The 15,953-nt window shown below is 41.0% G+C and overlaps 3 protein-coding genes across 3 annotated transcripts in view; 2 read left to right on the top strand and 1 right to left on the bottom strand.

The window, feature by feature from the left end:
• LOC133542095 (uncharacterized) overlaps positions 1-9,656 on the top strand; it is a 132,462-nt gene extending 122,806 nt beyond the window's left edge. Inside the window, exon 2 of the mRNA XM_061885940.1 lies at positions 7,075-9,656. Coding sequence (XP_061741924.1) covers positions 8,502-9,416 — 915 coding nt within the window. The 5' untranslated portion in view covers positions 7,075-8,501 and the 3' untranslated portion in view covers positions 9,417-9,656. The remainder of the gene's footprint in view (positions 1-7,074) is intronic.
• LOC133542085 (gastrula zinc finger protein XlCGF57.1-like) overlaps positions 1-15,953 on the top strand; it is a 266,842-nt gene that overhangs the window by 40,862 nt on the left and 210,027 nt on the right. The window lies entirely within an intron of this gene.
• LOC133542084 (gastrula zinc finger protein XlCGF57.1-like) lies at positions 2,425-4,651 on the bottom strand. The gene has a single exon (XM_061885918.1). It carries the CDS (start codon positions 4,634-4,636, stop codon positions 2,741-2,743), a length of 1,896 nt encoding a protein of 631 aa, XP_061741902.1. The 5' UTR covers positions 4,637-4,651; the 3' UTR covers positions 2,425-2,740.

The raw sequence follows: 15,953 nt of genomic DNA, 5'->3' as shown, positions 1-15,953 counted from the left end.
CTTTATGAGTTCATCTTTTATAGCTCCATATTCACAAGAGGCAGACTTTTCTCGCAGCCTTGTAACAAAAGCATCTATGGATTCTCCTTCCTCTTGCTTTAAGTTTCCAAAAACGTACCTCTCGAATGTGACATTCTTCGCGGGGGTAAAGTATCCCTCCAGTGCCTCCAGAATAGCACCGGCATCTTTCTGTTGGTCGACAGTGAGTCCCAGGTTGTATTTGTAAACATGGAGGCAGCCGTTCCCCATTAGCCGTCTCAGCGCCGCTGCTTGGACGGGCTTCTCCTTCTCGTTGAGCCCCGTCGCCAGCAGATAATCCTCAAACTATGCTCGGAAGTTATTCTGGTTGCCGTGAGTGTCCCCAGCCATCTTCATGGGATCCGGAGGCGGGATGTTGGAAGACATTTTACCGACGCGGTGCTACAGCTAACAGGCTAACTGAGAACTGCTAAAACTCACCAAAACAAATAAATGCACACTGTCTCAACAACGGACAGAATGTGGGGCTTAATCGGGTCCTGCTTGGACTTCTGACACCATGTTATAATGTGTGGTGCATTATAAAGACGACAAGAGTCCTGCTGTGGCTCAGTACCGTGTATGCAGGCTGCATGTAGGAAGTACAACTCAGGTAAACACACGTGACGCAGTGATATGTTATAGGTGCGGGCACCGTGGCTGCCACAAGGTGGCGCCGTATGTCAATACAATCACCCTGTAACATTGTGTGGACTAATGGAGGGGGTGTTTCCACCAGGCGTGTATGGAGGCCTATTTCATTCAGGGGAGGAGCCAGAAATGATGACATAAGAAGCCCTGTGAACCTCAATCAAAACAACAAACTTGAAGTCCATTTCATAAACGTTAGATTAGTAATTGTTAGTAACGTCAACAAAACTTTGATAGCACAAAGGTTGGTGCATTGGCCTTTTATTCTACAAGACGTGAGTTCCATTCTTGGCAACGTCAGTTCCCAATCGTGTTTATCAATGGAAAACAATACACTTATCAAAGTAAAGCTTTCCGTATTAATTATTTTTAAGCAGCTACCAGAAATCAGTAGCTGGATAAGGGAGAGGTTTTGTCAAAAAAAAAATGACAACAAAAAAAAACAAATAGTCTAAAAGCAAAAATAAAAATGAACTAAATCTCCTCTGTTCTGTACATCATTGTCCAAGTGACATTATATTGTCATCTTCCTCTTTATGCCATTTCCTCAAGGTGACAGAAAAACATGATACAACCTGCCTATCATGTGATTCTACCATGTTGGCAAAATACAAACACACAATATATTGACATATATAACACATAAAACATGGAATTAGAAGTGAACAGTACCCATCCCTACCAGCAAGTGTTGTTGTACTGGAAACTAATTTACAAACACAACTTCATCACACACAATACTCCACTATGGAATTGTTCTTATATTAAAATGAGAAACAAATCCATCTTTGTACAGCAATGGTTTGAAAAAGGCATTTGGTCACTGATGCACTTATTGAATGATAAAAAATATTTCAATATTTGAAGATTTCATTAAGTACGACCTGCAAATAAACAAAATATTACACAATTTAAAAAAGCTTTCATTCAAAATATTGTAGTTACTGCAGCTTTTTTAATTATTTACTATTTATTCTTATTTTCTCTGGAACAAAAAAAAACACATAACTTAAAAGTTTCCATTTTTTCTAAGCCAAAAAAGTTAATCTCAGAAAAAAAGATGGGATTGACCATTTAAAATAATATTTTGGATGTTGTTTTGCAATTGAAGACAACACTTGTTTGTTCTGTGACTGGGAAACACAATAAACAGTTTATTTTAAGAATGTATGCAAAGTAAATCTCTGTGGGATGATGTACAATATTGGCTTTTGTCTGACACTCCAAACTTTAACTGATATTGATGTTGTTTTGGGGATGTTAAAAAAGAAAAAAAATACATAAAAAATGTTTAAAACACAATACTGGATTTATTTGATGTATCCACAAATGTAAGTTTGTAAAAAACAACAACATCCTTTTACATTTATATTGCATAAAGGTCTGGGGACATACATATAAAACAATAGCAACACAATCATCATAATACAAAGTAATAAGGATAATGAATAAAATAGATTATAGAGACCCAGCACATTTTAAAATTGTATAAAAGACAACTGTTCAAATGATGTGTAAAGTAAATAATAATATGCTTCCTGAAGTGGTCCAGAAGATGTTTCAGATGTGAACCAGTACATATGTATATCATATAAAGGTGATAATCTATGGGATTATCAACAATTACAAATACAAATATGTAATACTTCAATATTTCATATGAATCTGAAATTGCATGATGAATATATTTCAATATATATATATATATATATATATATATATATATATATATAAATATATATATATATATGTGTGTGTGTGTGTGTCTGTGTGTGTGTGTGCGGGTACACACACACAAAATGTTTTTTCCATGTAAAATAAGTCTTGTACTGTTTACTCTCACCTTTTTACTCAAATTGTTCTGTCCCTTTTTTAATAAAAGTACACAATGTTGCATATTAATGCATGTGCTTGACTGATAAAATCATTCATATAAAATATCTAATCTATAAATGTGGAAGCATATTAAAAAGATTGTTACCCAAACAACAATGTCACACATGTTATATGTGCTGATGTTGTTAGAAAGTCAAAATGAAAGTCTGGACAGTTTATTTCAAATCCTGCAGTTTCATTTGCTGCTGCTGTTCTCACCAGCACACTTGTGTTTCTTACACTGGTACTTAGAAGACAATCTTTCACCACACACACTGCAACTCAACACTTTCTCTCCTGGGTGTCTTCTCATGTGTGCTACAAGGTTTGATCGGTCACAAAAGCTTCTGTTGCAGATTGAACAGGAATGTGATTTTTTACCAGTGTGTGTTCTCATGTGTCTTATAAGGTTTGATCGTTGAAAAAAGCTTCTGTTGCAGATTAAACAGGAATGTGATTTTTCACCAGTGTGTGTTCCCTTGTGTCTTACAAGCTTTGATCGGTCACAAAAGCTTCTGTTGCAGATTGAACAGGAATGTGATTTTTCACCAGTGTGTGTTTTAATGTGTCTTTTCAAATGTTGACTTTGTGCAAAACCTTTACCACAGATTGAACAGGAGAAAGGTTTTTCACCAGTGTGTGTTCTCATGTGTTCTTTCAAACATTGACTTTGTGTAAAACCTTTACTACAGGTTGAACAGGAAAAAGGTTTTTCACCATTGTGTGTTCTCATGTGTACTTTCAAACCCTGACTTTTAACAAAACCTTTACCACATATTGAACAGGTAAACAGGTTTTCTCCAGTGTGTGTTCTCATGTGTCTTTTCAAACTCTGATTTTGTGCAAAACCTTTACCACAAATTGAACAAGAAAAAGGGTTTTCACCATTGTGTGTTCTCATGTGTACTTTCAAACTCTGACTTTCAACAAAACCTTTACCACAGATTGAACAGATAAAAGGTTTTTCACCAGCGTGTGTTCTCATGTGTCTTTTCAAATGTTGACTTTCTCTAAAACCTTTCCCGCAGATTGAACAGGAAAAAGGTTTTTCACCGGTGTGTGTTCTCATGTGTACCTTCAAATTCTGACGTTGTGTAAAACCTTTACCACAGAGTGAACAAGAAAAAGGTTTTTCTCCAGTGTGTGTTCTCATGTGTACTTTCAAATTCTGACGTTGTGTAAAACCTTTACCACAGATTGAACAAGAAAAAGGTTTTTCACCAGTGTGTGTTCTCATGTGTACTTTCAAATTGATTCTTTGTACAAAACATGTACCACAGATTGAACAGACATAAGGTTTTTCACCGGTGTGTGTTCTCATGTGTACTTTCAAATTGTGACTTTCTACAAAACCTTTGCCACATATTGAACAGATAAAAGGTTTTTCTCCGGTGTGTCTTCTCATGTGTGTTTTCAGAAGACTATGGTATTTAAAGGTTTTGTGAGAGTGAGAAGATGTGAAGTGAGTGTTGTCAGTGTGACATGTCTTATCATCTTTAGAGTCTTCATCATCAGTGTCAGGAGAGTGTGACGTTGTGTCCTCACTATCTGATAGTGGAGCTAAGAGCTTGTCTGCTTGTGATCCTCCACAGTGGTCTCCATCAGCTTCTGTTGTCATGTGTTGTGTTGAGCTGCTGCTTGGAGGCTCCCCCCCTCCCCTCTCCTCACTTTCACCTTTCACCTCATCATCTTCACTCTTCACAGGGACACCAGTCACTGGGAACTCCTCCAACCATTTAGGCTGACTGATGCCCTCTTCCTCCTCTTCCTCTTTAATGTGCGGCGGCTCTTGGTCCTCCTCTTCCTCTTTAAAGTTGGGGGTCAGTGAGTCCTCCTCTTCCTTTTTGATGTGTAAGTTCAGTGGGTCCTCCGCTTGCCCTTTAATGTGAAGGGTCAGTTTAACATTATGGGTCTGTGGCGTCTCGTCTTCCTCTATAATGTGGGGGGGCTGTGGCTCCTCTCCTCCCTCTTTGATGTGTTGGGAATGTGGTACCTCTTCTTCCTCGTGTATGTGGGGGGACTGTGGTTCCTCCTCCTGCTCACGAGGACGATGTGCTTCATTGAGGTCTGCGGGACAGGAGAAAACAAACATTCTTTAGAAAAGTCTAGCTTTGCTCAGTCACATGAGACATTGTCCTGCACCAACATATCTTCTCACAATCTCATCAGTTTCCCCTCACAGCAGTCAGAGTACTTCCAGCTGACACATGAAGAAGACCTTCAGGGGAATGCCTTCCCAGGCCAACGGCCAATCCACCTTATTCATATAAAAACATCCTAAAATAAATTCCTGCAATCCTTAATGGTAGACGCCATACGTGAAAGTGTGCTGTTCTCCCTCTGAATAAGTCATACACACACAGGAAATAATGTACCACATGCCAGCCTCCACGCAGTAGTACTAGTGATGAGCTCCCCCTGCTGGTGGACTATAATTAGTCATTTTCACATTCATCTTTAGAGACATGTCTGTTATAAAAGAAGCATGAGCACAGTCAACATGTTGGCCAAGAAAGATGACATCTGTTTTGCTTTCATTTAGATAGTGTCACCACAGTTAAACTGGGAAGAAGTAATCAGATTACCGACTACACCTTCAAAAGATAACTTGTTTACCTTATTAATATTAGTAATAATGGATTAAAAATAATTCAGTGCATTTCTAGACATTCAAATTGCGTTAGAGTGAGAACTGAGAAGGCATCATTCATGCAGTCCACACATTCAATCAAAATCAGAATCAGACAGACCGTATTTCTTTGAATTGCCGCCGGGTATATAGTATGCACCTGCCTAGAATTACTGCCGGGTCAAACTCGTTTCGCAAACAAATTAGCGCATGCTTAGCATTACCGCCGGCTCAGGATTAACGCCGGGTCAAACTCGTTTCGCTAAATATTATTTTTATTAGCGCATGTCTAGAATTCCCTCCGGGTCAAACTCGTCACGTCACGAGTGACACTTCACCTGTCATCATTTTCAAAATGGAGGAGGCTGATTTCAATAATTTGAAATCGCATAAAGGGAAGAAGATTAAGAGCTATTCAGTAGGATTTAAGGTCCAAGCTATTGAAGATGCTAAAAAGAACAGTAAGCAGCTATGTTTTATTAATATACCGTAGCGGCGTGTGTCAATTATGAGTCATTAAATGACTCCCGCCTCCTGGTGGTAGAGGGCGCTAGTGATCCTTCTTGTGACTACTCGGCTGCAGAAGAAGTGACAACAAGCAGCAAGAGTGAGCAGCGTGTGTTTATTTTTTCCTCTCGCTTGCACTTTTAACATGGAGGATTACATATATCTAAAATAAAACATTTTTCTAAACTGGACTTTCAATCGAAGCAGGAGGTAATAAAGGGAGATCTCCATCGAGACAGAGAGACTTTTAAAACTGAAGAAAGATAAGGAAGACTTCTATAAACAAGTTATCGATGCTTTTGATCAGAAGGAGCTGCGCATAGACATCATTTATAAGTAAAGGTAAGACCATAATAAAGTTTTTTTTCTTAAATGTGCTTTTCGTGATGGTATATATGGTTTAATAATAATAATAATTAATGATAATAATAGCAATAATAATAATAAGTAGATGAGGCAATTGTTCAAGGAATTGCATGTGAATGCTCCAATGTTGGAATTGAACTGAAATGCTGACAGAATGTAGTGTGAATGTAAGAATAGTTTGAATGTTGGAATGGTTTAAATGTTGAAGAGTTTGAATTTCCAGGAAAACCGGAATTTGGTTTGGAACTTGGGAAAGTGTGAGTTTGAAGGTCCAGGATGAGTGGAATGTGTTGATGTTGGAATGGTTTGAATAGGTTGAAAAATGTGGGGATGGTGCAACTTGGACAAATGTCACTCCGGTGGGTGTACGCATGTGTGGAAGGTACGTAGACACAGAAAACTCCCCCACAAGCATGTTTGTGTGATTGACAGAAATATTTCAAGTCAATGTCCAGAGGTATTAAAACATTAGTCAATCAATCACACAAACGGTCAATGAACTTTGCAGTCATGGATACACTGTGTGTTTATTTTCTCCGGCTGCGGCTCTCAAACGGCATACAAAAGGTCTTCTTTTGTTCGTTTGGTCCCAAAGCGTAAAAAAGCGCTGCCTCAATTCTGCTAAAATAAAGCCGGTCTGGGGGCCCAAACGTCTCCACTCCAACACGCATGAGCAGCTAACTTGGCTAACATTAGCAGGTCTGGTGATGCACCGCACGTGACCTACGGTGGCCTAGGATGGACAAACCAGACAATTCTCACAAGACCACAACTCTTCTTCTCTCAACTTCCCAAAGTAATAATCTAGTCTAGGGGATTGAACTCACAACCTTTGTATTTAACACTTCCGGTTCCGGGTCAACGTGAATGACTGCCCGCTGACTGCTCTTGTTGCAAAAAAGCTAAGTATCGTTCTATCTGTGTGATTTTAACTGTTTTGCAGCTTTATTTACAACTTCTCGAACATATTTAATAGTTCAATTTAACTTGCAAATCACCCGATCTCTGTCTCACCACTCCGCCCTCAGCTAGCTAGCTGCTAAGCTAACGAGGCTAGCGGAGAAAGGCAGCGCCGGTCTGAAGGAAGCTTCTCCCCCGCCACCGTGACCACCACTTCCCGAAGACAGCTGGCACTCCACTCGGCGACGGAAAGTTTCTGTGAGTATGGCTTCCTGCGCTTCGTGCACTTTACTCATGGATAGGTTGGCTTTGCTAGAGAGCCGTGTCCGCCAGTTAGAGCAGTGTAATTTCGTAACTTTAGATGTAGCGGACACATCTGCTAGCGTTAGCTGTAGCGAGCTAACTAGCCCAGCTTGTAGCAGCCCTAAGCGGCCTACAAGCTACGGTGTACCGGTTGAGACGCATAATAGATTTAGCCCTTTAGCTAGTCCTACACCCCAGTCTACCGGGCACCACACTTTAGTCATAGGGGACTCCATCACCCGAAACATAAAGCTTAGCAAACCAGCCACAATTAAGTGTATTCCCGGGGGCAGAGCACCTGACATTGAAGCTAATCTTAGGGAGCTAACTCGCAACAGGTCTAGTAAACACGTACGGCAGGCTAACCGCACCACTAGTTATGCGAATATAGTAATACACGTTGGCTCCAATGACGTTAGGATGAGACAATCAGAGATTACAAAGAGAAACATAGCCAGGGCTTGTAATCTCGCCAGAAAGATGTCCAGGCATCGAGTAATTGTCTCTGGCCCCCTGCCTGGGAGAGGCAACGATGAGAGATATAGCAGATTAGTCTCTCTTAACAGGTGGCTGGATAGCTTCTGCAGACAACAGGGATTTACGTTTATTGATAATTGGCCCTCTTTCTGGGGCAAACCTGGCTTGCTGAGGAGAGACGGCCTTCACCCTAACCAGGAAGGCGCTATCCTCTTGTCTCGGAACATAGACTTCGCATTGAGCCACATTTGACTAACTGCACTAGAGCAAGCCCGGTCACAGGCAATTACAGAGCCTGCTAGCCTGGGTATGGAGTCAGTTAAGCTAGAACTAGCCAGCGCCAGGCTGGATGATCCCTGTACACATAGCAATTTTCTTAGAATAATACACAACTCACAAAATGTTTTTTCTGCTGTGTCTATGACTACGTCAGAGTTAGACATGCGTTCTACTGAGGTGGCAAATTATGATGCGTTCAGTTTATCGCAGCACCAAGTAGACAATCTGAAAATTCCCGTCATATCAATTCCTAGATATGATCGTAATTATTTTAAGTACACTGCGCATAATAAACGCAACATTATTAATATTGCTACTACGGATAATTTTATCAACAACTCCTTAAAACAGCCCACTACCTATAATATGGGCTTTCTAAACATCAGATCTTTGTCTCCCAAAACGTTATTAGTTAATGAGGTCATTAGAGACAACAACCTTAACGTCATCGGTCTTAGCGAAACCTGGCTTAAACCAGACGACTTTTTTGCGATAAATGAGGCATCCCCTCCTAACTATACGAATGCGCATATTGCCCGTCCCCTTAAAAGGGGAGGGGGGGGAGGGGTTCGCACTAATATACAACGAAAACTTTAACTTTAGTCCTAACTTAAATAATAAATATAAATCTTTTGAGGTGCTTTCTATGAAGTCTGCCACACCTCTGCCTCTGTGTCTGGCCGTTATCTACCGCCCCCCAGGGCCATATTCGGACTTTATTAGTGAATTCTCAGAGTTTGTTGCTGATCTAGTGACGCACGCCGATAATATAATTATAATGGGGGACTTTAATATCCATATGAATACCCCATCGGACCCACCGTGCGTGGCGCTCCAGACTATAATTGATAGCTGTGGTCTTACACAAATAATAAATGAACCGACGCATCGCAGCGGTAATACGATAGACCTAGTGCTTGTCAGAGGTATAACCGTTTCCAAAGTTATGATACTCCCGTATACTAAAGTAATGTCCGATCATTACCTTATAAAATTCGAAGTTCAGACTCATGTTCGGCAAGCTAATAATAATAAAAACTGCTATAGCAGCCGCAACATTAATGCTGCCACAATGACGACTCTTGCTGACCTACTGCCCTCGGTAATGGCACCATTCCCAAAGTATGTGGGCTCTATTGATAACCTCACTAACAACTTTAACGACGCCCTGCGCGAAATCATTGATAGTATAGCACCGCTGAAGTTAAAAAAGGCTCCAAAAAGGCGTACGCCATGGTTTACTGAAGAAACTAGAGCTCAGAAATTATTATGTAGAAAGCTGGAACGCAAATGGCGCACGACTAAACTTGAGGTGCACCATCAAGCCTGGAGTGATAGTTTAATAACTTATAAACGCATGCTTACCTTAGCTAAAACTAATTATTACTCAAATCTCATCCGCATTAATTAAAACGATCCAAAATTTTTGTTTAGTACAGTAGCATCGCTAACCCAACAAGGGACTCCTTCCAGTAGCTCCACCCATTCGGCAGATGACTTTATGAAGTTCTTTAATAAGAAAATTGAACTTATTAGAAAGGAGATTAAAGACAATGCGTCCCAGCTACAACTGGGTTATAGTAACACAGATACGACTGTATATACGGCGGATACAGCAAATATCCAAAATAGTTTCTCTCGTTTTGATGAAATAACATTAGAAGAATTGTTACAACGTGTAAATGGAATAAAACAAACAACATGTTTACTTGACCCACTTCCTGGGAAACTGATCAAGGAGCTCTTTGTATTATTAGGTCCATCAGTGCTAAATATTATAAACTTATCACTTTCCTCGGGCACTGTTCCCCTAGCATTCAAAAAAGCGGTTATTCATCCTCTCCTTAAAAGACCTAACCTCGATTCTGACCTCATGGTAAACTACCGACCGGTGTCTCACCTTCCCTTTATTTCGAAAATCCTCGAAAAAATTGTTGCAGAGCAGCTAAATGAACACTTAGCGTTTAACAATCTATGTGAAACCTTTCAATCCGGTTTCAGGGCAAATCACTCGACTGAGACAGCCCTCGCAAAATTGACTAATGATCTATTGCTAACGATGGACTCTGATGCGTCATCTATGTTGCTGGTCCTCGATCTTAGCGCTGCTTTCGATACCGTCGATCATAATATTTTATTAGAGCGTATCAAAACACGAATTGGTATGTCAGACTCAGCCCTGTCTTGGTTTAACTCTTATCTTACTGATAGGATGCAGTGCGTCTCCCATAACAGTGTGACCTCGGACTATGTTAAGGTAACGTGTGGAGTTCCCCAGGGTTCGGTCCTTGGCCCTGTACTCTTCAGCATCTACATGCTGCCGCTAGGTGACGTCATACGCAAATACGGTATTAGCTTTCACTGCTATGCTGATGACACCCAACTCTACATGCCCCTAAAGCTGACCAACACGCCGGACTGTAGTCAGTTGGAGGCGTGTCTTAATGAAATTAAACAATGGATGTCCGCTAACTTTTTGCAACTTAACGCCAAAAAAACGGAAATGCTGATTATCGGTCCTGCTAGACACCGACCTCCATTTAATAATACAACTTTAACATTTGACAACCAAATAATAAAACAAGGTGACTCTGTAAAAAATCTGGGTATTATTTTCGACCAAACTCTCTCCTTTGAGTCACACATTAAAAGCGTTAAGAAAACGGCCTTCTTTCATCTACGTAATATCGCTAAAATTCGCTCCATTTTGTCCACTAAAGACGCCAAGATCATTATCCATGCGTTTGTTACGTCTCGTCTCGATTACTGTAACGTATTATTTTCGGGTCTCCCCATGTCTAGCATTTAAAGATTACAGTTGGTACAAAATGCGGCTGCTAGACTTTTGACAAGAACAAGAAAGTTTGATCACATTACGCCTCTACTGTATATACCTTTATATACATATATACATACATATATACCTATACTGGCTCACCTGCACTGGCTTCCTGTGCACTTAAGATGTGACTTTAAGGTTTTATTAATTACGTATAAAATACTACACGGTCTAGCTCCAGCCTATCTTGCTGATTGTATTGTACCATATGTCCCGGCAAGAAATCTGCGTTCAAAAGACTCCGGCTTATTAGTGATTCCTAGAGCCCAAAAAAAGTCTGCGGGCTATAGAGCGTTTTCCGTTTGGGCTCCAGTACTCTGGAATGCCCTCCCGGTAACAGTTTGGGATGCTACCTCAGTAGAAGCATTTAAGTCTCACCTTAAAACTCATCTGTATACTCTGGCCTTTAAATAGACCTCCTTTTTAGACCAGTTGATCTGCCGCTTCTTTTCTTTCTCCTATGTCCCCCCCTCCCTTGTGGAGGGGGTCCGGTCCGATGACCATGGATGAAGTACTGGCTGTCCAGAGTCGAGACCCAGGATGGACCGCTCGTCGGGACCCAGGATGGACCGCTCGCCTGTATCGATTGGGGACATCTCTACGCTGCTGACCCGCCTCCGCTTGAGATGGTCTCCTGTGGACGGTACTCTCGCTGCTGTCTTGGATCCGCTTTGGACTGAACTCTCGCGGCTGTGTTGGAGCCACTATGGATTGAACTTTCACAGTATAATGTTGGACCCGCTCGGGGGGGGGGGGTAGCCCACATCTGAGGTCCTCTCCAAGGTTTCTCATAGTCAGCATTGTCACTGGCGTCCCACTGGATGTGAATTCCCCCTGCCCACTGGGTGTGAGTTTTCCTTGCCCTTTTGTGGGTTCTTCCGAGGATGTTGTAGTCGTAATGATTTGTGCAGTCCTTTGAGACATTTGTGATTTGGGGCTATATAAATAAACATTGATTGATTGATAGTCAATAATCACTGAACTCAAAAAAGATAAGGCATATTATTTTAACAATGACTTTGTTCCAAGATGGCGCCCCGCGTGGCTGACGTCTTTGCGTCGTCCTCCCGACAAAATTTACGTTTTTTTATTTAATATACAAACCCCGTTTCCATATGAGTTAGGAAATTGTGTGAGATGTAAATATAAACGGAATACAATGATTTGCAAATCCTTTTCAACCCATATTTAGTTGAATATGCTACAAAGACAAGATATTTCAATCAATCAATCAATCAATGTTTACTTATATAGACCTAAATCACTAGTGTCTCAAAGGGCTGCACAAACCACCACGACATCCTCGGTAGGCCCACATAAGGGCAAGGAAAACTCACACCCAGTGGGACGTCGGTGACAATAATGACCCAGTGGGACGTCGGTGACAATAATGACTATGAGAACCTTAGAGAGGAGGAAAGCAATGGATGTCGAGCGGGTCTAACATGATACTGTGAAAGTTCAATCCACAATGGATCCAACACAGTCGCGAGAGTCCAGTCCAAAGCGGATCCAACACAGCAGCGAGAGTCCCGTTCACAGCGGAGCCAGCAGGAAACCATCCCAAACGGAGGCGGATCAGCAGCGCAGAGATGTCCCCAGCCGATACACAGGCAAGCAGTACATGGCCACCGGATCGGACCGGACCCCCTCCACAAGGGAGAGTGGGAAATAGAAGAAAAAGAAAAACGGCAGATCAACTGGTCTTAAAAGGGAGTTTATTTAAAGGCTAGAGTATACAAATGAGTTTTAAGGTGAGACTTAAATGCTTCTACTGAGGTGGCATCTCGAACTGTTACCGGGAGGGCATTCCAGAGTACTGGAGCCCGAACGGAAAACGCTCTATAGCCCGCAGACTTTTTTGGGGCTTTGGGAATCACTAATAAGCCGGAGTCCTTTGAACGCAGATTTCTTGCCGGGACATATGGTACAATACAATCGGCAAGATAGGATGGAGCTAGACCGTGTAGTATTTTATACGTAAGTAGTAAAACCTTAAAGTCACATCTTAAGTGCACAGGAAGCCAGTGCAGGTGTGCCAGTACAGGTATATATATATGTATATATGTATATAAAGGTATATACAGTATAGGTATATATGTATGTATATATGTATATAAAGGTATATACAGTATAGGTATATATGTATGTATATATGTATATAAAGGTATATACAGTACAGGCGTAATGTGATCAAACTTTCTTGTTCTTGTCAAAAGTCTAGCAGCCGCATTTTGTACCAACTGTAATCTTTTAATGCTAGACATGGGGAGACCCGAAAATAATACGTTACAGTAGTCGAGGCGAGACGTAACAAACGCATGGATAATGATCTCAGCATCTTTAGTGGACAGAATGGAGCGAATTTTAGCGATATTACGGAGATGAAAGAAGGCCGTTTTAGTAACGCTTTTAATGTGTGCCTCAAAGGAGAGAGTTGGGTCGAAGATAATACCCAGATTCTTTACCGTGTCGCCTTGTTTAATTGTTTGGTTGTCAAATGTTAGAGTTGTATTTTTAAATAGAGTTCGGTGTCTAGCAGGACCGATAATCAGCATTTCCGTTTTTTTGGCGTTGAGTTGCAAAAAGTTAGCGGACATCCATTGTTTAATTTCATTAAGACAAGCCTCCAGCTGACTACAATCCGGCGTGTTGGTCAGCTTTAGGGGCATGTAGAGTTGGGTGTCATCAGCATAACAGTGAAAGCTAATACCGTATTTGCGTATGATGTCACCTAGCGGCAGCATGTAGATGCTGAAGAGTGCAGGGCCAAGGACCGAACCCTGGGGAACTCCACACGTTACCTTAACGTAGTCCGAGGTCACATTGTTATGGGAGACACACTGCATCCTATCAGTAAGATAAGAGTTAAACCAAGACAGGGCTAAGTCTGACATACCAATTCGTGTTTTGATACGTTCTAATAAAATATTATGATCGACGGTATCGAAAGCAGCGCTAAGATCGGCTTTTCAACTTTGCGCCAATAACAATCCGGATGGTTATTTTCCTCTTTTTTCCGGAGGACACCACATCCACAGTTTCCAAATATAATTTGAAATGTGGACTCGTCAGACCACAGAACACTTTTCCACTTTGCATCAGTCCATCTCAAATGAGCTCGGGCCCAGCGACGCTGGCGGCATTCCTTGGTGTTATTGATAAATGGGTTTTGCTTTGCAAAGTAGAGTCAGTGGCCTAGTGGTTAGAGTGTCCGCCCTGAGATCGTTACGTTGTGAGTTCAAACCCCGGCCGAGTCGTACCAAAGACTATAAAAAAAATGGGACCCATTGCCTCCCTGCTTGGCGCTCAGCATCAAGGGTCGGAATTGGGGGTTAAATCACCATAAATGATTCCCGGGCGCAGCACCGCTGCTGCCCACTGATCCCATCACTTCCTAGGAGGTGATCAAGGGGGTGGGTCAAATGCAGAGGACAAATTTCACCACATCTAGTGTGTGTCTGACAATCATTGGTACTTTAACTTTTTAACTTAACTTTAACTTGCACTTACAGATGTAGCAACCGACTGTAGTTACTGACAGTGGTTTTATGAAGTGTTCCTGAGCTCATGTGGCGATATCCTTTACACAGTGATGTCGGTTTTTGATGCAGTACCGCCTGAGGGATCAAAGGTCCATAATATCATCGCTTACGTGCAGTGATTTCTCCAGATTCTCTGAACCTTTTGATGATTTTACGGACCGTAGATGGTAAAGTCCCTAAATTTCTTGCAATAGCTCATTGAGAAATGTTGTTCTAAAACTGTTCGACAATTTGCTTACAAATTGGTGACCCTCGCCCCATCCTTGTTTGTGAATTACCTAACATTTCATGGAAGCTGCTTTTATACCAAATCATGGCACCTACCTGTTCCCAATTAGCCTGCACACCTGTGGGATGTTCCAAATAAGTTTTTGATGAGCATTCCTCCACTTAATCAGTATTTATTTCCACCTTTCCCAACTTATTTGTCACGTGTTGCTGGCATCTAATTCTAAAGTTACCAACAGTAACAATGCCTCCTAGGAAGGCACAGGTTGACGAGCTGGAAGAAATAAAACTCTCGCTTAACTTTATGTCTGAAGAGTTGTCCAGAGTGGCAAAACAACAAACTGCACTTAGTCAACTAGTGGAGGAAGTTAGAGAGCTAAAAAAAATAATTGTAGAAAAAGACAAATCAATTAAAATATTGGAAAGACGTGTTGATGAACTTGAACAATACACAAGAATGGATGATGTGATTGTCAGTGGCTTGAACACCAAACACCGCTCATATGCTCGAGCAACTGCAGGTGAACAGAATGGTGGGGATGAGTCCACGACGGAGCTAGAAAACCTGGAGCAACAGGTCCTGCAGTTTTTTCAGTCTAAGAACATTGAGATAGACAGTAATGCTATCCCTGCCTGTCATACCCTCCCTCGAAGGGATAACTTGGCAAAACAAGCAATTATTATAAGGTTTACGAACAGGAAAGTAAAAACTGATCTTTTGAGACAGTCTAAAAAGTTAAGAGGTACGGCAGTGTACATTAATGAGCACTTAACAAAATAAAAACTCGGACATAGCAAGACAGGCTAGGGCCCTAAAGAAACAAGGGAAAATTCAGTCCACGTGGACACGGAATTGCAAAGTCTGGATAAAACTACAGGGCACGCCTGAAGAAGCAAAGGTTCTAGTAATCAGAGAAATGGGGGAGCTTGAAAAGTACAAATGATGAAACCAGAAATCATGTTGCCAACTTGGTAATTGAATGTTAATATAACAGCAAATGAATGAGTGAAATATGAACTTTGCACTATGTTTGAAAACGATAGACCCTGAAAAAACTGTCTTCAATGGCATAGCAATGAATTGCAAATATTATACAGATGAACAATATAATGACAGTATACAATTAAGTCACCAATTAACAATTATACATATTAATAGTAGAAGTCTGTCTGCAAACTTTCACCATATAAAGGAATATTTAAGTCAATTTGTAAAACATTTTAGCATTATATAGCAATATCAGAAACTTGGATAACTCAAGAAATAAGTGTAGATTTTGGTCTGAATGGATATGAATTTGTGCATTTGGATAGAATAGATAAAAAGGGAGGAGGA

Source organism: Nerophis ophidion, linkage group LG24, assembly GCF_033978795.1.
Source record: "Nerophis ophidion isolate RoL-2023_Sa linkage group LG24, RoL_Noph_v1.0, whole genome shotgun sequence".
Taxonomy (NCBI): Eukaryota; Metazoa; Chordata; class Actinopteri; order Syngnathiformes; family Syngnathidae; genus Nerophis; species Nerophis ophidion.
This window is presented reverse-complemented; position numbering and strand designations above follow the sequence as displayed.

Coding starts and splice junctions, on each gene's coding strand:
- LOC133542084 (XM_061885918.1), bottom strand. CDS start 4,636: ATGTTTGTTTTCTCCTGTCCCGCAGACCTCAATGAAGCACATCGTCCT.